Below are 23915 nucleotides of genomic sequence, written 5' to 3'. Positions count from 1 at the left end.
AAGCATTGTGAGGGAGTGAGGGAGCTCTTGGAGAAGTTCACTACCCATCCCAGGGAATGTAGAAACCGTACTACTCGAGTCACCGCTGAGCATCCACGATCGAATGACTTCGCCCGGATGCGCCAATCGTCCAGATAAGGATGAACAAAGATGCCTTCCTTCCGGAGGGCTGCAGCCAAGACTATCATGATCTTGGTGAAGGTGTGCGGCGCCGTCGCCAATCCGAAGGGGAGAGCCATGAACTGAAAATGCTGGTCCAGGATTTTGAAACGAAGGAAACGGTGGTGGTCCGAGCGGATGGGAATGTGCAGGTAGGCCTCCGTTAAGTCCAGGGAGGCGAGAAACTCCCCCCGATGTACTGCCGCAATCACTGATCGGAGCGTTTCCATGCGGAACCGAACGACTCGAAGGGATTTGTTGACTTCCTTGAGGTCCAGTATAGGCCGGAAGGAACCGTCCTTCTTTGGCACGACGAAATAGATGGAATAGTGGCCCGAGCCCACCTCTCCGAAGGGCACGGGCGCAATAGCGCCTATCTCCCGGAGTCTGTCCAGAGTCAGCTGCACCGCCCTTCTTTTGAGGTCCGAGCCACAGGGAGAAAAGATGAACCTTCCCTGCGGAGGGCGGACAAATTCCAATGCGTAGCCGTGTTTTATGGTATCCAGGACCCACTGGTCCGAGGTGATCCGCGCCCACTCCGTGTAGAAAAACGTTAGCCGGCCCCCAATCCTGGGGACCTGAGGCCCCCCAATCCTGGGGACAGAGGAGTGGGCGAGACTGGCATCATTGTGAAGACTTGTTAGAGGGGTTCCCGGGTCCGGGAGTAGTGCGTGCGGGCCGACGCCCGCAAAAGGAGCGCCACCAGGGCTGAGACCTGGGGGTGGATGGCCGGGCGGGCGCCTGTCTGTATGCCCTGTAGCGCCGCTGCGCTCTGGCTCTGGTCCGAGAAGAAGAAAATGCTCTGGATGGACGAAACCTATCCTCCGGCGGCCGATGAACAGCGTTCTCCCCCAGGGACTTGATGATCTGATCCAAATCCTCCCCGAAGAGGAACTTGCCCCTGAAGGGGAGAGAGACCAGACTGGACTTCGAGGACGTATCTGCCGCCCAGTTGCGTAGCCATAGTAGTTGGCGTGCCGCCACTACTGATACCATGGATCTTGCGAGGACCCGAAAAAGATCGTACGAGGCGTCCGCCCCATACGCCACCGCGGCCTCCAGCCAATCCGCCTGGGCAGCCTCATCGGCCGGCAGATTCTGAGACGTGAGGAGTTGTTGTACCCAAAGGAGACTAGCCCGCTGGGCAAGCGAACTGCATATCACCGCCCACATGCCAGCGCGGAGACCTCGAAGACCCGCTTAAGGAAAACCTCCAACTTACGATCCTGTGTGTCTCGCAATGCCGCACCTCCCGTTACTGGGATAGTCGTCCTCTTCGTGACCACCGACACTGCGGAGTCCACCTTTGGGACCTTGATGAGGTCCAGAAAATCTTCAGGGAGCGGATACAGCTTTTCCATCGCCCGGCTGCTCTTCAGGGAGGCCTCCGGGGTGTCCCATTCCCTGGTGAGAAGTTGTAAAAACGAGTCATGGATAGGAAAAGCCCGAGCCCTCGGCCGAAGCGCCGCCAGGACTGGATCTCCCTTCTTTGAGGAGGTGACGACAGCGGGAGCCACTGGAGCAGGCGGGTCTGGTGGAGGGTCCAAATCTAATTCCTGAATGATCTGAAGGATGAGGTCGTCCAGTTCTTCCCTCTGGAAGAGGCGTAGGGTACGCGGATCATCCCCTTCTTGCATGCCGTCCCCTTGGCCCGGGTGCGTTTCGAGGGGCGGCGTGGTTCCTGCTCCCTGGCTCTGGGTGCTTGGCTCCTGCAACAGGTGCCCCCGCTTGTAGGGTCTTCCCGAGAGACGTTCTCCCTCGTGTCCTGCGCCTCCGGGCGCTCAGAATGTAAGCTGGCCCCCGTTCCCGCCAAAAATGGCGGAGTGGCCGGCCCGCGCCGCCCGGGCAAAAAAGAAAATTCAGTAAGGGACTGTGAGGTACCTTCCCCCCCGGGAAGGCATCGTGCACAGATGCCCTCCCGGGAAATCCTGGACCCCGGGTCGCCGCAGGCCGCACAGCGCAACGGCTGCGGCATCGGGATCGCTGGGGGAGAGATGAAAAACAGCGGCAAAAAAAGAGCAAAAGCCTCGGGGGCGGCCACGCGCACGAAAGCGCCACTGCGGGGGGGCCCGGGCGGCCCGCACTGCCCGCTGTCCGCAATTACAGGGGGGTGCCACGGGGGGGTCCTTCCCGGCCACACAACCCGCCCCAGAAGTCTTTCCCAAGCGCGGCAGCAGCCCACGGGGAGCTGCAAAATGGCCGCGGGTGAGTGAAGAAAAACGAAGAGGCCGGCACCACCGGCTTTCGCAGGCACCAGGAGCTGTGCTGTGAAGAAAAACTACAGAGGAATAAAAGTTACTTACCCCTGCTGCAACGACAAAGAAAACAGCACGGCTGCAGAAAAGAGACAGGAGAGATAAGCCACTCCCCAAAAGGTGAAAAGACCCTGCTTTACTTTCTTTTTTTTTTTTTTTTTTTTTAAACTTGATACAAGACTTGATACAAACTTGATCCAGAGAAAAAGGCAGCAAAATAATCAAGCAAAAGAAGTGAGAAAGAAGTAAAATGGAGGAGAAGCCTGATTCCCCTACTCGCATCTGCTGGAGTCAGAAGATACTGAACTCCTGCAGAGGGGGTAGTAGTATATATGGATACGCCCCCTCAAAGCTTGTGCTGACTCCATCTGCTGGATTGGGGACATAATCCACTGTCTGGACTGATCCAGGTACGTACAGGGAACAGTGCTTATGCTCTTAGTTTCTTCATTAGCATTTGCTTTCCATTGTTAAAGGATGTTGTTTTGGCCCTTACACTTTTTTTCATACCATTTAGACATGCTGGCAGTTGTTTGGGCCTAATTGCCTCTACTAACTTAAAATCACCCTTGGGATTACTTACATTTTAGTCTGCTAAATGCAAGCACCTTTTGAAACTAGGCATCTAAATTTAAGCAGTCAGTTTAGCTCAAGGTTTCAAAGGAGCTGATTCAGCATCTTAACTCCCAAAGTTAGTCTGTTAACCCTTTTGAAAACTGATTGTATAATACTATATTATTTATTTAACAGTTTTATATACCGAAGTTCCAGTAACAGAGTTACTAATCACTTCGGTTTACATTACAACAGTTTAAATGACAGTATATAGAATAATGTCTTACAATGAACAAGGTGAATTGAACTTGGAAAAAAATATATATAAAATAAAAATAAAATCTTGCAATAAACAAGGAGAATACAATTTAAATACAAAATCCTTTGAAGAACAGTGAATATAATAGCTGGGACTGACTTTGCAGGGCCTATAGCCGACCGTCATGATGTTCACCAGACTAGAGTAATTGGGTTAGGAAAATGCTTGGTTGAACAACCAGGTCTTAAGTCTTTTTTTAAAGGTGGGTGTTGTTTGTTCAAGCCTGAGGTCTGATGGGAGTGAGTTCCAAAGTTTAGGGCCAGCGGTAGAAAGAGCTCTTCTACTTAGTGTTGTTTTGAGAGGATGGGCCTGTAGAATGCCTCTCTGAGCTAGTCTAGTTTATGTTTAGCTATGGTTTAGTGTGCTGCAGGAGGTCACCTAGGAGTACTCTAGTACTCTGTGGAATCTTTCATAAAAATTCAAATACTCTGAGCAGCTCTCCTATAGACTGCAGGAGGCAGAGGCTAGCTGCTAAGTATAAAATCCAAAAGAAGCCATAGAAGTATATAACAAATGTAATTCTTTTACAGTTCTTTACTTTTTAAAGGTGCATAATTCCGTATATTACATTACAGTATTATGCACCATTCAAGATGCATTTTATCCTAGCTGCTTTAGCAAGTATTTCTTTTTAAACTTCTGCTCACCATTATCAGATGTATATCTTAGATCCTGTAGGGCTGCTACAGCTGCTTGAGTTCCTTGTACACCTGCCTCTGCTTCTGTGATGTGAAGATATTGGGTAGATGATTCTTCTGTCCCTTCTGCTAACTGCAAAGCAGAAGCAAACTAATATTTTAAAGCAGAAGTACTACCAAAAACATTTTGAAATTATTCAGTCAGCAGTTAGAACAAACAAAATCATTACAAAATATACCTTTTTGATTTTGATTTAATTTTTTTAAGCATAACAAGTGTTTGAAGTTTCTGATAGATCCTCCTCTATCACATCCATCAAGAAAAGCTCTCAGTTATATCAAGATGCTGTCATGTGGATGATCAAATACCTACTATTGTCCTCATCTTATCTCCGCTTAATTAAAAACAGAACATAAAAACTTTGACAGACTTCAGGAGATTTTAAAAACAGAGGACATGGCCATAGCAAAAGGTTACAGACCTTTTAGTCTAAGAAAATGTAGAACTATAAGGAATATATTAGAGGAAATTAGAAAGAACCAATAGGAATGAACTGAAAAACAGGCATGCTAAATTCTTATGAATGTAGACAATATTTTAATGTAAGAAAAGGGGGTGCTCGAAAACTCCAGAAAGATGGAAGCACAGGGGGGAGTTCTCTGCCGCAGATTTTTATATATCTTAAGAAACATAGAAGTGACAGCAAAGGACATAATGGCCCATCCAGTCTGCCCAGCAAGCTCCCATATTTATCAGTTTCCCATACTTATCAGTTACTCAGACCACCAAGGTCGGGGCTCTTGTTGGTTTCTGTTTGAGTCCAATTTCCTTTCACCCCCTGCTGTTGAAGCAGAGAGCAATATTGGAGTCGCATCAGAAGTGTATCATCAGGCTTTCTGGGTAAGGGTAGTAACCACCACATCCAGCAAGTTACCCCCAAACTTGTTTTCCCAGACTATATTCAACATCCTTGTTGGATATTGTCTGAATCCAATTCCTCTTTTCACCTGCCATTGAAGCAGTGAGCAATGATGGAGTTGCATCAACAGTATGAAGGCTTATTTGTTAAGGGTAGTATCCACCACACCGACAAGTTACTTCCATGCCTCTTACTACATTCCCCTCCCCCCTTGCCAGGGGGGAGGGGAATGTGTTTATCCATTGCCTTTTAAAATCTTTTCAAGTTTTTTGTCTTCATCACCTCCTCCGAAAGGGTATTCCAAGTGTCCACCATCTTTCTCCATGAAGAAATATTTCCTGACATTAGTTCTGAGTCATCCTCCCTGGAGTTTCATTTCATGACACCTAGTTGTATTGGTTTCTTTCCAGCGGAAAAGGTTTGTTGTTGATTGTGCATCATTAAAACATTTCAAGTATCTGAAGGTCTGTATGATATCTCCTCCGCCCCTCCAGGGTATACATATTTAGGTCCTTCAACCTCTCCACATAAGTCTTTTGATGGAAACCTCCCACCATTTTGGTTGCTCTTCTCTGGACCACCTCCATCCTGTCTCTGTCCCTTTTGAGATATGATCTCCAGAACCAAACACAGTAGTCCAGGTAAGGCATCACCAAGGACCTGTACATGGAGATTATCATTTCCTTTTTCTTACTAGATATTCCTCTTTCTATGCAGCTCTGCATTCTTCGAGCTTTAGCTATCGCCTTGTAATCCATGCCACCACCTTGGCCCTCACTCCCAAGCTTCTCATTTTGTTCATGAGTCTTCTATGTGGGACTATCAAAGGCTTTACTAAAATCCAAGTAAATCACATCGAACGCTCTTCCCTGATCCAATTCTCTAGTAACCAAATCAAACAAATCAATCAGATTTATTTATTTATTTAAACACTTTTCTATACCGTCGTTCAGTGGATACCGTCACAACGGTTTACAATAAGGCACATAAAAATTATGCTATGGTATTTTAAGTTAACAGGTGCCATTAAGGATTGGTAACATAGTTTGTAAATAATATTAATTGGTGAGTGTAATGAGTCATGTCCATTTCTTATTATATCAGATTTATAACCTTTATTAATGAGCTACAATTGAAACTTGAACTGGTTCACAAATAAAATACACATATTGATTTTGGTTATGTGTTCGTTGTTCCATTGTTTTGTTTGTACCTGCATTCCCCTGGGTGCTATTCTCCTTTCTCTTTTTGATCTGGCTCTTTAAAGTAGCCTGTTTTTAAATTTTTCCTGAAGGTTTTGTTGTTACTTTGTAATCTTAACTCCAAGGGCATGGTGTTCCATAGTATGGGTCCTGCCAGGGATAGTGCTCTCTCTCTCTCTCACCTGTGTTAGTCTTGCTGTTTTGATTGATGGGATAGTAAGAAGTGCTTTGTTGGCTGATCTCAGGTTTCTGTTTGGGACATGTATGCGAAGGGCTGTGTTCAGCCATTCTGCATTTTCATTATGTATTAATTTATGTATGGTGCAGAGTGTTTTGTACTGAATTCTTTTTTCAATGGGTAGCCAGTGTAATTCCTTCAGTGTTTCTGTGATGTGATCTCTTTTCCGTTTGCCGGTCAAGATTCTGGAAGCTGTGTTCTGTAATATTTGAAGTGGTCTTAGGGAAGTGTATGGTAGCCCTAGTAGGAGTGCGTTACAGTAATCAGTGCTTGCAAAGATCAACGCTTGCAGTACTGATCGAAAGTTGGCAGTTGTTAGAAGTGGTTTAAGTCGTCTAAGCACCATGAGTTTAGCATAGCCTTCCTTTACTTTTAGAGATATGTGATGTTTTAAGCTTAGTTCTGTGTCAATTATTACTCCAAGGTTCCTTACTTTGTCTGCTAACTCAATTTTTTGGTTGTTGTTGAGTATAATTGTGTTCTGAATGATCTCCGTCTTTTTTCTTTCTAAATGTATAAATTCTGTTTTCTCAATATTAATTACTAGGTCCATTTGGTTTAGTGGTTGTTTGATGATATCTAGATACATGTTTGCTTTTTTTATAGATTCATCTGACAGGACCTTCCCCTGGTGAATCCATGCTGAATTGGATTGAGCAACCCATCAGATTGTAGGTAGTTCTCTAGCCTTTCTTTCAGAGTCTCTATTAATTTTCCCACCACTGAGGTGAAGCTAACCGGCCTGTAATTTCCAGCCTCCTTTCTGTTCCCACTCTTGTGAAGTGGGACCACCACTCTTCTCCAGTCATTCAGCACCACTCTCGTTTCCAGGGATCTATTGAATAGGTTACTCAACAGACTCACCAACACATCTCTGAACTCCCTCAGTATCCTAGGATGAATCTCATCAGGCCCCATGGCTTTGTCTACTTTCAGTTTTCCTAGCTCTTCCCAATCATTCTCTTCCGTAAATGGGTTTTCATTAAATCCGCCCCCATCCACACCCTTGTTAACCAGTGAAGGTCTTTCTCCAGGGTCTTCTTTAGTGAACACAGAACTGAAGTATTTGTTTAATACTTCACAAACTTTTTCTGCCGATTTGAGTTCTAACTATGTCTACAAGTAAAGTTGGTAAATTTATAGCTGGTACTATTGTTAAATGGGCAAAGCCAAATGTGGCCTGCCAGAGAAGAAGCCACAGAGATGGAGGCATCATTTTCTTGATCCTGGGTGAGCTATAAACTCTGAAGCATATGGTAGTTGAAAATCATGTGGCCACACAGGATATCAAAACTACTAATTCTAAACTCTCAGAATTTCAAAAGCAATTGGAAAAACTTTTTGGATTTACAATGCATATCTGCTTGGCAAAGTTTTTCTCTTTTTCTGCTGTTGTTGCTTCATATAACATGGCTTGTTCAGCTTTTTCCGGTTGTATTCTTAAGTAAGAGTAGTGCAACTTGAGTCTGAAAACAAACTTTTGAGCTCTTTTGATACATTTTACTTTTGACTATTTGCTAGGTGCCTGCAAAGTCCCTTTCCCAGTGTTGCTGTTTCACATAATGCGGCTGGTTTAGCAGTACTTTCAGTTTGTATTCCAATCGAGTGCACCACAGCTGGCGACTAAGAGCATAGCACCTTTTTTTTTTTTTTTTTTTAAATTACATTACAAATCTGCATTGTTTGAGCTTTCTGTTGGACATTGCAAAGTTTATCTTTTTTTCTCCTATGTGCTGCTGCTCCATATAGTGTTATCAAGAACAGAGATAACTGTTCTATCACTGTAAGTGAGAATTATTTTTCTGTTTAATTTATTAATATCTTGTGTCAATTTCATTATCTTCAGAAAAGATCTTCTGGAAAAAAATTTTTCCAGATGGTATTCTAAACATTTTAAAAAATAATTGTCCACTTAGTGTGTAGGTACTGAAGATAACGAAATTGACACAAGATATTAATAAATTAAACAGAAAAATAATTCTCACTTACAGTGATAGAACAGTTTTCTCTGTTCTTGATAGGATCATATATTAGTGGATCACTGTTTTCTGTGGTGTTTATATAGAGTTTGCTCCATATAGTGTGGCAGGTACTGCTTTACTTTCTTCATCTTCCTAAGCAAATGTACCACACTTGAGACTCAAAACACTGTTTTATGGCCGTTTGCTATATTTTTATTTTAACTTTATTTACTGGGTATTCCCTTTCTCCAGTGTTAGTCTCACATAATATGGTGCTTTAACAGGTGAATTTTTAAAGGAGTTATGCCTGTAATGTAAAATATCATAGCAGTTTTCAAAAGCTACTTACTCGTATTAAGTGAACTTATCCCTATCAAGTGCAGCACAGCTGGAAGCAGCAGAGTTGCTTACCTCTAACAGGTATTCTCCAAGGGCAGCAGGATGTTAGTCATCACACATGGGTGACATCATGAGATGGAGCCCAATGCTGAAAACTTATGTCAAAGTTTCTAGAAACTTTGACTAGGCCCAGCATGCTCTATACCATACGTCCACATGGGGTCCCCTCTTCAGTCTCGTAACATAGAATTAAGATAAAAATAAAACAAAAAAAAAATAGGAGAAAGCCAACTCCATGGGTGCGGGCAGTTTCGGGTCATCGGAGAACACCTGTTACAGGTAAGCAACTGTTTTCTCCAAGGACAAGCAGGATTGTAGTCCTCATACATGGATGAGTCCCTAGCTACAGGCTGCTCCCCAACACAAAAGGGGACCAGACACTAACGGGCAAAACACCACCGGTGCTGTTGATAACATAGGGAGAGACACCTTGAACAGGTTCCTAAGGACAGACTGGCCAAACCTACTGTTGCGTCGGCCATCCCTATCCAGATGGTAATGGGAAGTGAATATGTGGAGAGAACTCCACGTCGCAGCTTTGCAGATCTCCACGGGAACTGCTTGCAAGTGGGCCACCAATGCTGCCATGGCTCTGACAGAATGAACCTTGACATGACCCCCAAGATTCAGTCCTGCCTCGGCATAACAGAAGGGGATGCAATCTGCTAGCCAATTGGATAGTGTCTGTTTGGCAACAGCAAAGTCCAACTTATTTCTATCAAAAGAAATAAAAAGTTGGGTGGACTGTCTATGGGCTTCTATCTACTCCAGGTAGAATGCTAAGGCTTACTTGCAGTCCAAACTGTTCCGTGCTCTTTCACCTTGGTGAAAATGGGGCCAAGGAAAGAAAATTGGCAGGACGAATGACTGGTTAAGATGGAAATCTGTCACTACCTTAGGCAGGAACTTAGGATACGTAACTAAGATCATGCTGTCATGTAAGAACTTAGTATAAGGTGGATATGTCATTAAGAAGCTCGCTGACCCTGCATGCTGAAATGACCACCACCAAAAATGACCTTCCAAGTCAGGTACTTCAAGTTACAGGTGTGCAGTAGCTCAAAAGGAGCTTTCATCAGTTGAGTTAATACCACGTTGTGGTCCCAAGACAGCGGGAGGCCTGCAAGAAACACAACTATAGGCTGTACAGAAATGGGCGTACCATCTACACCATGGTGGTATGCGCCAATCACACTAAGATGAACCCCGATGGAGTTGGTTTTTAAGCCAGCCTTGGTAGCCAAGCAGTTTTTATGAGTGGCAGGAGAATGGAAAGATCCAAAGGCTGCAGGATTAACCTCTCAACATCCAGACTGTGAGCGACAGGGCACGGAGGTTGGTATGCCACAGCCAACCCTGATCGTGCCTGAAGAGATCTGGGGAATTTTCCAGATTGATCGGTTTCTGGACGGACAACTCCTACAGGAGTGGAAAACAGACTTTTCTCGGCCAATGTGGGGCTATGAGGATCATAGTCCCTCTGCCCTCACAAGGCTTCAAGAGAGTCTTCGCCACTAAGGGAATCGTGAAGAACCCTGCCTCAACGATGGGAAAGGGTATCAGAGGCTGGTTTGCCATCTGACTTGGACAGAGAGCAGAACCAAGGCACTTTCCGGATGCAGGGGGATGCGAACAGATCTATGTCTGGGCTCCACCAGAGGCAGAAAATTCGATTTGCTACCCCCCTAGTCCAGGGACCACTTGTGGGGTCTGAAGGATCAGCTCAGCCTGTCTGCCCATCATGTTCTCCGTTCTTGCCCTGAGCCCAGGACCAGATCTGGACCGCTTCCTAACACAGGAGGTATGATCTCGTGCTTCCCTGCTTGTTGACATAACACATGGCTACTTGGTTGTTGGTCTGGATCAGGACAATTTTGTTGGACAGCGGATCTCTGAAAGCCCATAGGCGTACTTGATTGCCCAAATCTCCAGGAAGTTGATTTGACAAGAACATTCCTTAGCAGACCCAGGCCCCTGGGTGCCAAGCCCATCTACATAAGCTCCCCACCCCAGGGTAGATGCATCCATTGTTAGCACAATTTGAGTAGGGAGACTCCCAAAGGAAATACCCCGATCCAGATTGGAAAGTACCTGCACCAAGATAAAGAGTCCTAGAGAGACGGGATTACTTGGATGCAATCCTGGAGGCTCTGAGTGGCTTGGTGCCACTGCGCCTTCAGGGTTCACTGGCCTCTACACATTTGTATACGTGTCAAGCGAGTGACATGAATGGTCACAGCCATGTGGCCCAACAGCCTCAACATGTGCCAAGCTGATACTTGCTGGCTCTGATGCATCTCTGTCGCAATGGTCGCCACAGCGATGTCCCTCTGGCACGGAGGAAAGGCCCTAGATTGGAGCCCTGCTAGACACGGTGCAATGAAGTCAAATTGAGATGACTGACTGAGAAGGGTCTTTGGGTAGTTGAGTGACTCCAACACCCGAACGGTCAAGCGCATGGACTAGATGGCCCTGCCTGAGACATGCTCTTGACCAGCTGATCATCAGATATGGGAAAACATGCACTCCCAGTCTGCGGAGGTGCGCCAATATGGCCAGGCATTTTGTGAACTCATGGAACGGACATGAGCCCAAACAGCAACACCTGATACTGGAAGTGCTGTTTCCCCACCACAAATCAAAAATACTTCCTGTGACCAAGGAAAATTTCAATATGGGTGTATGCATCCTTTAGGTCAATGAAGCATAGCCAGTCCCCTTTTTGCAAAAGGGGGATCAAGGTGCCCAGGGAAATATCTTGAACTTTTCTTTTCTTCGAAACTTGCTCGAGGCCCTCAGGTCTAGGATGGGTCGGAGTTCTCCTGTTCTCTTTGGAATCAGGAAGTACCTGGAGTAGAATCCCTGCTCTCTTTGCCCTGGTGGTACGGGCTTGACTGCCCTGGTTGTTAAGAGGGAGGAGTGCTCCATTTGTAGTACCGCCTGATGCGCTACCGGCCCACAAGATGGGCACGTAGGGCAATTTGGTGGGAAACCCAATACATTTAATGGGTACTCCTGGCAGACGATGGATAATACCCACTGGTCCAAGGTTACACCGGGCAACAGGTTTGCAAAGAACCACAGCCTGCTCCCGAATGGAGGGTCCATCATACAAAGTACCCGCAACTGGCTTATGCTCTCTATGGCCCAGTCAAAACCCCTTCCTCTGAGTTGACTAAGGAGCCGGCTGGGGCTTGGGAGCTCTCTGCTGCTGGAATGGCCATGGGAACTCTGATGGTGTGTACAGAATCGAAGAGGCGGAGGAAAGTACTTCCTCTGACAAAAGCAATACTTCCTGGGCCCCTGCCTCGATGGCCTCTTGAATGAGGAGGATGTGTACGGAGTGCTGGTAGTGAGCTGTTGGATGGTTTCATGATGGTCCCAGAGTTGGGCCACCGCATCCTTCACCATGTCCGAAGAGATTCTCTCCAGTACAGGGCATGTCAGCAAGTTGTTCCTGCACCTTTGGTCTGAGATCCGAGGCCCGCAGCTATGCCAAACCGTGGGCGCCGATTCCTGTTGCAGAGGACCCTTGATGCCTTTTCGAAAACATCATAAGTCACACGGATCTCATGTTTCCCGAACTCCAAACCCTTGTGCACCAGTGACATGAGGGTGTCTTGCTTCTGTTGAGGTAGCTGCTCAGCTACCTTCTACACCTGCTTCCAGATGTCCCGCCTGCATTGGTTCATGTTCAGCTGGCAGACAGCGATGCGGGCAATAAGCATGGTGCCTTGGAACACATTTTTCCTAAGAACAACCAACGCTTTGTAGTTATTCTCCGGGGATGCTGAGGAGTGGGTCCAAGAGCACTTGGCCCTCTTGAGGGTGGATTTGGCCATCACCGATTGGTGAGGCAGCTGACACATCAAATCTTGCAGCATTCTGGACGAGTTAAACCCCAATTGACTTCCTATTATACTGTGAGGTGTTACTATATCCTCAGCAGCAATTCCGTAAGGATCTTGTGTACCAGGACCACCACGATCTCCTTAGGAGGCTCCACAAACTGAAGAACCTCAAGTAAGGTGTGTGCATGGCGTCATCTTCAGTCAAAAGTTGGAATGGAAAGGCCTCCGCCATCACTCTGACAAACCCTGTGAAGGTCCTCAGGCAGGGACCTCCTTCACTCCTCTGGAGGAAAAGGGTCTGATGGGAGACCATCCGAATCCTCAGAGGAGGATTCGATCTGATCATACCCTAGGGGTTGTAGGGACCCTCATCCTCATTGTATACCACACGGGATTGGCACCTAGGTACTTGGCCGACATCCAGAGGTGCAGGTACCGTTGGTACAGGATGGGAACTACCAGCCTCGGTGTCTCTGCCAGCCTCAGCGGAGCTACCTCCCTGGAGGAACCGGTAACGACCACTGTATTCATAGAGGGAGGCCTCGGTGCCCCGCCGGGCACCAGTGCTGTTCTAGGAACCAACAACTGGGTCAGTAAGATACCGATGAGCACACAGCTTCTTCAGAAGCGGTACGAGTATAGATGGCATTGGCTCTGGTGCTGTCTGTGCCTATTCCACTGCTAGCTGGACTTCATGCTCCAGCTCCTTCTCAAATAAACATTGTTGATGCCTACACCGACTGGGAAGAAAGAGAGGTGGCCAGATCTTCCTTGGACCCGCGAGGGGGATTGGCAACTGGCACCAGGACTGGTGGAGACTGTTGTGGACTCTGGGCATCGGTGGAGGTTTGGCACTCCTCACCACAGGGTCATTTTGGGGTACTGTGGCAAAAGCTGGTGCATCCCTGTGCCAGGCATCGTACAGCGACGGTGACTGGCGCCAATGCTTCTTGGTTTTCCTACGATGCTCAGCCTGGTCTTTTCCCTGGTGCCGAGGTCGAAGACGATGAACCCAACATCTTCAGCCTGGAGGAGATCGACAACAATCTGTCTTCGGCATCCCTATCCACCATCGACTTTGACAGAACAGACGATCCGGCCAATGTCAATGGTGTGGTGTCCATCACTGCAGCTCCGAGGTCCTCCGATGCTGATGCCGCCGATGCCAATGGCTCAGATTTCTTCGACCCCCAAAAGGTTGTCCATCTTGTGGAATCAAAGTGGACATCCCTTCGAGGTCATCTGGACACACAAACGACAACTTTGGACATCATGTGATAACACCCTGGCAGAGGAATCAAACCTCATGAGGATAGGTGATCGACATGGTCCTTGAGCACTGGGTGCATCGGCAGAAGCCAGACATGGCTATGCTGGGGTGAAACAAAATGGGAAAATACGGAATGATGGTGATGGATATCAATGGAAAACGGGCACTGAGGCACTACCATAACGGGGGGAACCGACCGCAAAAGGAAACTTACCTGAACGCCAAAAAGCCTGACTGGGGATACTATTGGGAGGTACTGAGAGGGCCCTGGTGATGGACTTTCAAACAGGCAGCGAAATACCGAAAAAAAGTTCTCCACGAGGCAAAAAGCCAAAGTTTTAGAACTCAATCCAATCGTGATGCTGACAGCTCTGTGGGGAAAAAAAAAAAGACTGAAGAGGGACCCTGCAAGGACTCGTGGTATAGGGCATTCTCAGTGTTCCTAGTCAAAATTTCTAGAAACTTTGACATACGTTTTCCACATCGGGCTCTATCTAAATGATGTCACCCATGTGTGAGGACTGCCATCCTTGCTTGTCCTTGGAGAAAGAGTACATTGCTTTTTGAATTATAATGCATACTTGCTTTGTTTGAACCTGCTGTTGGGCTTTGCAAAGTTTCCTTTTTTCCAGTGTTGTTGAGCTATATAACATGGTCGGTAAAGTTTTATTTTCTGTTTGCCTTCTTGATCTAGTTTAGCACAATTTGAGGCTAAAAACACAGTTTTGTGGAATTTTGATATATTTGTATTTTGAATTAATTCACTGGGTGCCAGCAAAGTCCCCTTCTTCAATGCTGATGTGTCATATAATGTGGTCAGATTGGCTCTACTTTAATTTCTTTTCCAGCATCAGTGCAATGACAAGCAAAAATTTTTGTTTTTAAATTTCAGGTAACCAATATGAACTGTGTACGTAACTGCTTTTGATTAGGGCTCAGCTGTGCAGATTTATTTATTTATTTAGGGTGTTTTTTTTTATATACCGACATTCTCGATATACATATCAAATCAAATCAAATCAAATCAAATTCCCCCCCCCCCCCCTTTTCCATGTCACCTGGGATTTATAAACTCTGGAATGTTATTGTATTGGCAGCTTAGGTAGCTGCCCTGTTTTTTTGCTTGAGAGGTTTTGAAATTCTGTCTTTTCTTTGGTTTCTAATTACTTGCTTTATTTCATTATTCCGGTCATTTACAAATATTGCTTGCGTTCCCACAAGTTTTTTTGGTTCTTCTGTAGATGTCTGTTAACATTGTTTCTCTCAATGTTAAATATCTGAACCATCTGATTAAATATGAGAAAATTCTCACGTACCTCAAGAAATTAAATCCAGCCATAGCTTTCATACAAGAGGCTTATCTTTCACAGTTAATCTTCTAAACTCCAGAGAGAATGGGTTAGGGGTGTATCTTCTCTCTTGTTATTAGCAACAAAAATGGTGTGGTAATTATATTTAATAAAAATTCTGATTATATATTATTGTTCCATTTGTCAGATGCTGAAAGTAGATAGGTGGAAATTATTAAAATTGGGAAACATAAGTCTTGCCATACTGGGTCAGACCAAAGGTCCATAAAGAACTGAAAAATGAAATTGCAGACCTACTGTTGGTACTCTGTAAACTATCATTAAAATCAGCTTCAATACCTGAAGATTAGAAAGTGGCCAATCTAATACCAGTTTTTAAAAAAGGTTGCAGGGTGATCTGGGAAACTACAGATGGGTGAGCCTGACATCAATGTTGGGAAAAACTGGTTGAAAGTATTCTAATGAACAAATTTTCTGAAAATATAGATAGGCATAGTTTAAGAGAATAAAGTTAACAGATTTAGCCAAGGGATGTCTTGTCTCATCAATTTGCAACATTATTTTGAAGGAGTAAAAAAATGTGGATAAAGATGAGCCAGTTAATATAGTATATCTGTATTTTCACAAAACATTATTTTATTTATTAGTACCTGGCAGGATGCCAAAAATGTCAATAGATTTCATACTGCTTATCCCAGAGATAAGCAGTGGATTTCCCCAAATCCACTTTACGGACTTTTCTTCCAGGAACTTGTCCAAACCTCATCCTCCAGCAATGAATTCCAGTTTTTAATTATGTATTGAGTAAAAAAAAAATATTTTCTCCTATTTGTCTTAAATGTATCACCTAGTAACTTTATTGAACATATCCTAGTCTTTGTACTTTTCGAAACAGTAAACAACCAATTTGCAATTACCCGTTCTACTCCACTCATGATTTTATAGACCTCTATCATATCTCCCCTCAGTTGTCTCTTCTCCAAACTGAAGAGTTTTAACCTCTTTAAGCCTTTCCTCATAGGGGAATTGTTCCAACCCTTTATTATTTGGTTGACCTTCTCTCTATCTTTTCTAATCTGCTATGTCTTTTTTGAGCTGCAGTGACTAGAACTCCACAAATTACTCAAGATGTGGTTAACCATGGAATGATAGAGGCAATGTGATATTCTCTATTTTATTCTACATTCCTTTCTTAATAATTCATAGCATTTTATTTGCTTTCTTGGCTGCTGATGCACACTGGGTAGAGGATTTCAACATATTACCCACGATGGTTAGATCCTTTTCCTGAATAGTGACTCCCAAAGTGGAAGCTTGCATAGTGTTATAATTTGGGTTGCTCTTCCCTACATGCATCACTTTGCAGTTGTCCACATGAAATGATATCTACCATTTAGATGCTCAGTCTCTCAGTCTTGTAAGATCCTCTTGCAATTTTTCACAATCCTCTTGTGATTTAACAACTTTGAATAATTTTGTATCATTAGCAAATCTGATCACCTCACTCATCATTCCCATATCAAGGTCATTTATGAATATGTTAAAAGCAGCTACCTAAGATCCCTGGGGCATTCCACTATTCACCTTTCTGCACTGAGAAAATTGACCACTTAGCCCTTCTCTCTGTTATCTTTTACCTCTTTCTCAATCCACAACAGAACACTGCCTCCTATCCCATAACATTAATTTCCAAGAGTCTTTCAAATCAGTACTTTGTCAAACGCGTTCTGAAAATACAGATATACTATATCAACTGGCTCATCTTTATCCACATTTATTTACTCCTTCAAAATAATGTTGCAAATTGATGGGGCAAGACATCCCTTGGCTAAATCTATGTTAACTTTATCCTCTTAAACTATGCCTATCTATATTTTCAGAAAATGTGTTCATCAGAATACTTTTAACCAGTTTTTCCCCAACACTGACGTCAGGCTCACCCATCTGTAGTTTCCCAGATCACCCTGCAACCCTTTTTAAAAACTATTAGATTGGCCACTTTCTAATCTTCAGGTACTGTAGCTGATTTTAATGATAGTTTACAGAGTACCAACAGTAGGTCTGCAATTTCATTTTTCAGTTCTTTACGCACTCAATTGTATACCATCTGGTCCAGGTGATTTGCTATTCTTTAGTTTGTCAATTTACCCTATTATCCAGGTTCATGATTTGTTTCAGATCCTCTGAATCAGTATGGGTATCTGCCTTTCATCTTCCTCAGTAAAGAATTAATTCAATCTCTCTGCTATGGCCTTATCCTCCCTTAGTGCCCCTTTTACTCTAATAGTCCAGCTGAGTACCTAGCAGGTTTTTTGCTTCTTAATGTACCTAAAAAGGTTTATGAGTTTTTGCTTCCACATCAAGCTTCTTTTCAAATTCTGTCTTTGCCTTCTTTATCAATGCTTTGCATCTAATTTGTCAGTGTCTATGCTGTTTCCTGTTTTCTTCATTCAGATCCCTTTTCCCATTTTTTGAAGAATGTTCTTTTGGCTAGAATAGCCTCTCTTACCTCACCTTCAGGCCTATACAGTACAGTGCACACTGTTAGCCCGCGATTGGACGTGCGTTTTCGATGCGCTAGCTTTACCCCTTATTCAGTAAGGGGTAATAGCGCGTCGGAAACGCGCGTCCAACCCCCCCGAACCTAATAGCGCCCGCAACATGCAAATGCATGTTGATGGCCCTATTAGGTATTCCCGCGCGATTCAGTAAGTAAAATGTGCAGCCAAGCTGAACATTTTACTTTAAGAAATTAGCGCCTACCCCCTTTGTCTGTTCTTACACTAGCTGCTCCATGAAGCAGTCATTTATTTCAACTAGAAACTTTACCTTCTTAGCATGCCCTGATGTGACATTTACCTGGTCGATACTAGGTTAATTGAAATCCTAGCTTTCCTATCTTTGTTACCATTTTATCATCTGTCCTATTTTTGTTACCATTTCATCATCTGTCTGTTCATTCTGGCAAGATGGACAGAAGAACACCCATACTGTTATTCTATTCCCCTTCTCACAAGGAATTTCTATTCATAAAGATTCTGCAGTGCATTTAGTTTCCTGTAGAACTTTTATTCTGTTTGACTCTATGCCCTCTAACATATAGAACCACTCCTCCACCAATTTGATCCATCCTATCATTGTGATATAATTTGTATCTGGTATCACAGCATTCCACTGGTTAACATCCTTCCACCAGGTCTCAAATGCCAATTACCCTATATCTACCTCTTCATTCAGTGCTATGCAGTCTAACTCTCTCATAATTTTTTTTAGACGTCTAGCATTTATATACAAACATTTCAAAGTATGTATTTTTATTTATTTATTTCAAATCTTTTATATACCGATGTATAGCAGTCTGCCTTCACTCCGGTTTACATGAAAACAACTTATTACATTAAATGAACATTGGAAACAACATATTACAGTAAGTGTACATTTGAATGAGATACTAGTTAGTTGAGCGACTATAATATTCTAAACAAAACACTTCTAACAAGAAGCGAATTGAACATATATGAGATTAGGTCATCAGATAATTTTTAGGTAAGTTATGTAGAGACTCTAGTATAGCATCGAGCATATGGTGCATTCGTCAAGGGACATAAGGTGCATAAGGCTTTATCGTGAAAGGGTATGTTGTTTGTTGGGACTGAGAGAAGAGTCCAATTTCAGTAAGTGGAGGGGTCAAGACCTATAATTAACTATACAAGGTACGTTATTAGGAGATCGTGGATGGGTGAGAGATGCGGGTAGGTGAGATATGTGGGCGGAGAACATTAGACAAGTTTAGCGTGTGTCAAACAGATATGGATAATGAGTAAGGATAGTTGCATGTCGCTTAACCCATGCCATCTCTGAAAGTTTGGCTGAATATCCATGTTTTTACTTCTTTTTTGAAGGATTTGATGTCGCTAAGTGAGCTTAGGTGTTGTGGTAAGGAGTTCCATAAGTTGGGTCCTGCTATGGAGAAGGCTCTGTTCCTAGGGTTTGCAAGCTTTGCTATAGGAAAAGAGGGTATGTCTAGGTGTAGTTTTGCAGGCGGTTCTGGTCGTTCGTTGAGGTTTGTGTTTCTGAATCATGTTATTGAGGGCGGTGTTGTCTGCTTTGTATATAGCATTGTGAACCATTGTTAAAGTTTTGAATTTGATTCTTTGCTCGATTGGAAGCCAGTGAAGACTTCTCAGAACAGGGGTAATGTGCTCTGATTTCTTCTTGCCGGTTAGGATTCTTGCTGTGGCGTTTTGTAACAATTGGAGTGGTTTTAAGGTAGATTTTGGAAGGCCAATCAGGAGTGAGTTGCAGTAATCAAGGCTGTTGAAAATAAGAGATTGCAGCATGGTTCGGAATTCAAGTTGGTGAAGAAGTGGTTTTAGATGTTTGAATTAACATGCTTATCAGTTGATAGAGGTAATTTGGAATCTTTCTGCTCTGTCTGCTCTTTACTTAAAGGCACATGGGCTATTTTTGCATTTATTGTAACTTTTCTATCAGGATTTCATTTATTCAAAAGTTTATATTCCATTTCCTCCAATCAACAGTGATCAATGCGGTTTACAACAAATCCAAATTCTGCCCTAACTTCCCTGTTTTGTTAGTATTCTTCAAAGATACATCATTCTGAACCTTGCACTTCTGAGAGCCTGTCAGCTTTCTCCCATCATCTAATTTAAAAGCTGCTCTATCTCCTTTTTAAAGGTTAGTGCCAGCCGCCTGGTTCTACTTTTAATTCTCCTGACTTTTTCCAAGCAATAGCATTGCCAACAACACTTGCAGGGGATTATCAAATCATATGGTGATTTTAATCTCCCTTTAGATCTTACTTTGGCTAGGAAATCTAATGTTATATTGAGACCTATGTAGGCATTTACAGTCTTGCATGGTTTAATTGCTGGTATCAGTTTGATGGATCCCTGGAGACTATTTCATCCACCCCATACAATACATATTACTATATTGATTTCTTTTTGATGTCCAAGTATGTGGTGGACAATATCCCTAAAACCTCTATTGAACCTATTTTAATATCTGATCATGCCTGTATAGCTCTTTGGATGTGAAAATAGAATCAAAATGCATTCCCTTATGAAAATGTAATGCAGCATTCCTAGAATATGAAGAATTTGTAAAAGTGATTGACAAATCCATTTCAGAATATTTTCCTTTTAATGAACATGGTTCTATGCCATATGAGATCACTTGGGATGCTTATAATAATTCTTCTCAAATAAGCTTTATCAATTATAGTGCTTAAAAATATAAGGAGCAGATCAAGAGTATAAATCAGTTGAAGGTGGAGATTGCTTTATTAGAAAAAACAACATTCAATCCAATAATGTTAATGTGTTGGCAAGGTTTCAGAAATTGAAATTTCAGTATAACGATAAAATTAATCAGAGAGCTGGGATCTCAATTTTCCTAACAAATGCTATATTTTGGTTATATTAAAACCAAGATAAATTGTAATATAATTCAAATTCATGCTATTAGAAAGGAAATACTACACTGATTAGTAATAAGAATATTACTGAGCAGTTTGTTGAGTATTTTTTGGACTTATACAGCTGTAATGACCCTTGCTCCGTTGATGCAGTTACCTCCTTTTTTGCACAAACTACAGCACTCGAAACTTGAAGACCATTGCTGAACAACTACAACAACCAGTTTTGGTTCAAAACATTTTACTGGCCATTTATAACCTACGTTCTCAAAAAGCCTTAGGTAGGGATGGATATACTGCTGAGTTTTATCAAACTTTTAGTTCCCTTTTAAGCCTCAATTACATTGCTTATATGTAACCTTCCGGAAAATGGATTGGCCAGTGATACTTTTTCTGAGACTGTTACCTTGGTAAACCCAGTAAGGATTTATTACTACATCAAAGCTATAGACACATTTCTCTAATTTTGGTTGCAAGATATACACAAGATTCTGGTGACTGGATTAGCCAGAGTTATTGGGAATCTTATTCATTCAGATCAAACTGGCTTTATAAAGAAGAGGCTTGCTTCTGGATAATACAAGACTCTTGTCATTTAGTTTTAGTGGCTAAGTCTCTCGATTAACCAGCCATGGTACGCCCTCTGGATGTAGAGAAAGCCTTTGATCGGATTGAATGGCATGAAATGGTTTAGGTTTCAGAATAATTTTTAAGTATGGTTCACTTATTATATTCTAGCCCTAAAGCATGATAATTTACAAATGACTGCCTTTCATTCTTTTCCATAATGAGTGGCATTAAGACAGGGTTGCCTCCCTTTCTCCCCTGCTGATGATCTTAGCACTTGAACCATTAGCCATTACAATTTGTGAATGAGATGCAATTCAGGGGATTAGTGTTCAGAATTCCCAATACAAGATATCTTTTTATGCTGATGACATATAGAGGTGGATTTTCAAGGGAGCTACGTCCAATACAATTAGCACATACATGCATAAGTAGCTGGTACTTGCATGCATGCTATTTTATAATCATCATAAATATGAGTGTTTTTTCACTTTTGTATGCACATTTACCAGGCAAAAAAGAAACTGGGGCATTCTGGAGCAGGTCTAAACATTACACGCATAAGTTACTATTTTATAAGAGCGTTATATAAGAGATGGGGGTCCACCTGTCAAAGAAGGAGCGCAGCGTCTTTCAACACAGAATGGCAAACTTACTGAATGGCAAGGATCCTAGACTTCAGGAAAACTAACTTTCTTAAAATGGGAGACTAACTCAAGGAGTCATAGCTGAATGGAAAAATCTAGTAGAAATAAAAGAGCAGTGGGCAAAACTAAAAGAAGAGGACTGGAAAGCTCATCTGCATGATACCCCCAGAAGCCCAGCAGAGGATTCCACAATGCACCCAGGCTTCGACTCCTACAGGCGCCACACACTTCAAGCAGGAGAGGACAAGAAAGTGCATGCTTAATCACCACTCACTATAAATTTACAACAATCAGGTTGATACGCTAACAGGGAATTATTTCAAAATAAGAGTCAATAAGGTCTCATTTCTTTCAATAGGCAACAGAAGCTACCAGCAACTGAAGGCTGGCAGGGAAACATTGTACCACCAAAGATGTCACCAGATACCACTTCTACAGCTGTCCAGACAGCTGTCCTGATCCACAGTGAGGAACAGATTCAGTATGAGAGATGTCTGCAGATCAACTCCCTCAGGAAATAAGTGGCAAAATTCAGAGAGAAAACAGCAAGACTGAAAAGCATCCAGGAGAATTCATTCCATCTTTGATGCCTCAATAAGCATTTTATCAATGTAGTCTTCAAAATCTTATTGAGGCATCAAAGATGGAGAATTCGAATGGAAGGGAAAGTATAACTAGACCATGAAATGACAGCTGGACCAAGATTACTATGGCTACTAGATGCTACACTCCGACCCTGATTTCCCTTGAACTGAAGAATTGGTATGCAGTCTTGAAAGAGGAGGAGGAGAAACCATCCCAGGATGAGGAGGTACCAATACATGCAGACCCCAACACTAGGAGGCGGAGGGTAGTGGTGGTTGGTGATTCACTTCTGAGGGGCACGAAGGCATCTGCCGACCAGAAACGTTGCCCCAGGAAGTGCTGAGTCTACTGGGTAACAAATTCCAAGATATTTTAGAAATATTGCTGAAAATCCTCAAGTTCAATGACTATCTGATGTTGTTCATTGATGTCAGCACAAAAGATACTGCCAGGTACCATATAGATCGAATCAAAAGTGACTTCATGGACCTGGGAGAGGGGGTAAAGCAGATAATGTATAGGTGGGTGGTCTCCATCCTCCCAATCATGCATAAAGGTCCAGGCAGGGAAGCACACATTCTAGAGATAAATAAATGGTTCCATAGATAGTGTTGAGGAGAGCATTTTGGCTTCCTGGACCATAGCATGATGTTTCAAGGACTGCTGAGCATAGACGGGGGGGGTGTCCACCTAATGAAGAAAGGGTGCAGCGTTTTCCAACATAGACTGCAAATCTACTGAGGCAGACTTTAAACTAGAATTGCCTGGGATGAGTGAACAAAACCCTAAAGTAAAACATTAAAAACTTGTATAGAAATGAGAAAAAAAGGGCAATATCTAAAAAGCTATGTACTAATGCTCATAGTATGAGAAATAAAGTCCTGGATCTAGAGGTAGTCATTGAAGAAACTAATTTATATGAAGTGGATGTCATGGAGTCTTGCTACACAGAAAACCATGATTGGGATATAGCTATACTGCATTACAAACTATTCCGGAAGGACTGGATAGGAAGGAACAGAGGAGGTGTGGCATTATATATAAAAAATATTAAAGCAACAGAACTTCAGGACTTTTGAGGCAAGGAGGCGGCACTTTGAGTTAATTTGAAAAGAGAGAATACATTTATATTGGTGTAATATACAGACTTCCATCACAGACAGAGGAGAACTGTTCTGACAACTGGTAATGGAACCCACACAGAAAGCAGCGATACTGGTGCTTACCAACAGGGATAGCATCTCTGATGCTGTAGCTGATGATCATCTGGGATCCAGTGATCATTGGATGTTATGGTTCTGTATTATACCATAAGACATGAAGGTTCATTCAAAGACAAGGGTTCTAAGCCTTCAGGAAAACTTTAGGGCATACTAGAGAGAGAAATTTCCTGGATGGAATAAAAGACAGTTTTATGGAGCAACTGGTTCAGGAGCAGCTGAGAAAGGGAGCAATTTTAGACCTAATTCTCAGTGGAGCACAGGATTTGGTGAAAGAGGTAACGGTGGTGGGGCCGGTTGGCAACAGTGATCATAAGATGATCACATTTGAATTAATGACTGGAAGAGGGACAGTATGTAAATCCAAGGCTCTAGCGCT

General features: G+C 43.1%; 1 protein-coding gene across 1 annotated transcript in view; it reads right to left on the bottom strand.

Annotated features, from left to right (window-relative positions):
• The window catches only part of LOC115081960 (zinc finger protein ZFAT-like), a 276750-nt gene that overhangs the window by 91098 nt on the left and 161737 nt on the right, over window positions 1-23915 (bottom strand). The window contains 2 exon segments of the mRNA XM_029586200.1: window positions 3936-4059; window positions 20763-20793. Coding sequence (XP_029442060.1) covers window positions 3936-4059; window positions 20763-20793 — 155 coding nt within the window.

This window comes from Rhinatrema bivittatum, unplaced genomic scaffold, assembly GCF_901001135.1.
Source record: "Rhinatrema bivittatum unplaced genomic scaffold, aRhiBiv1.1, whole genome shotgun sequence".
Classification (NCBI taxonomy): Eukaryota; Metazoa; Chordata; class Amphibia; order Gymnophiona; family Rhinatrematidae; genus Rhinatrema; species Rhinatrema bivittatum.
Note: the sequence above shows the minus strand (reverse complement) of the source record. Positions and strands in the feature narration are given on the sequence as shown.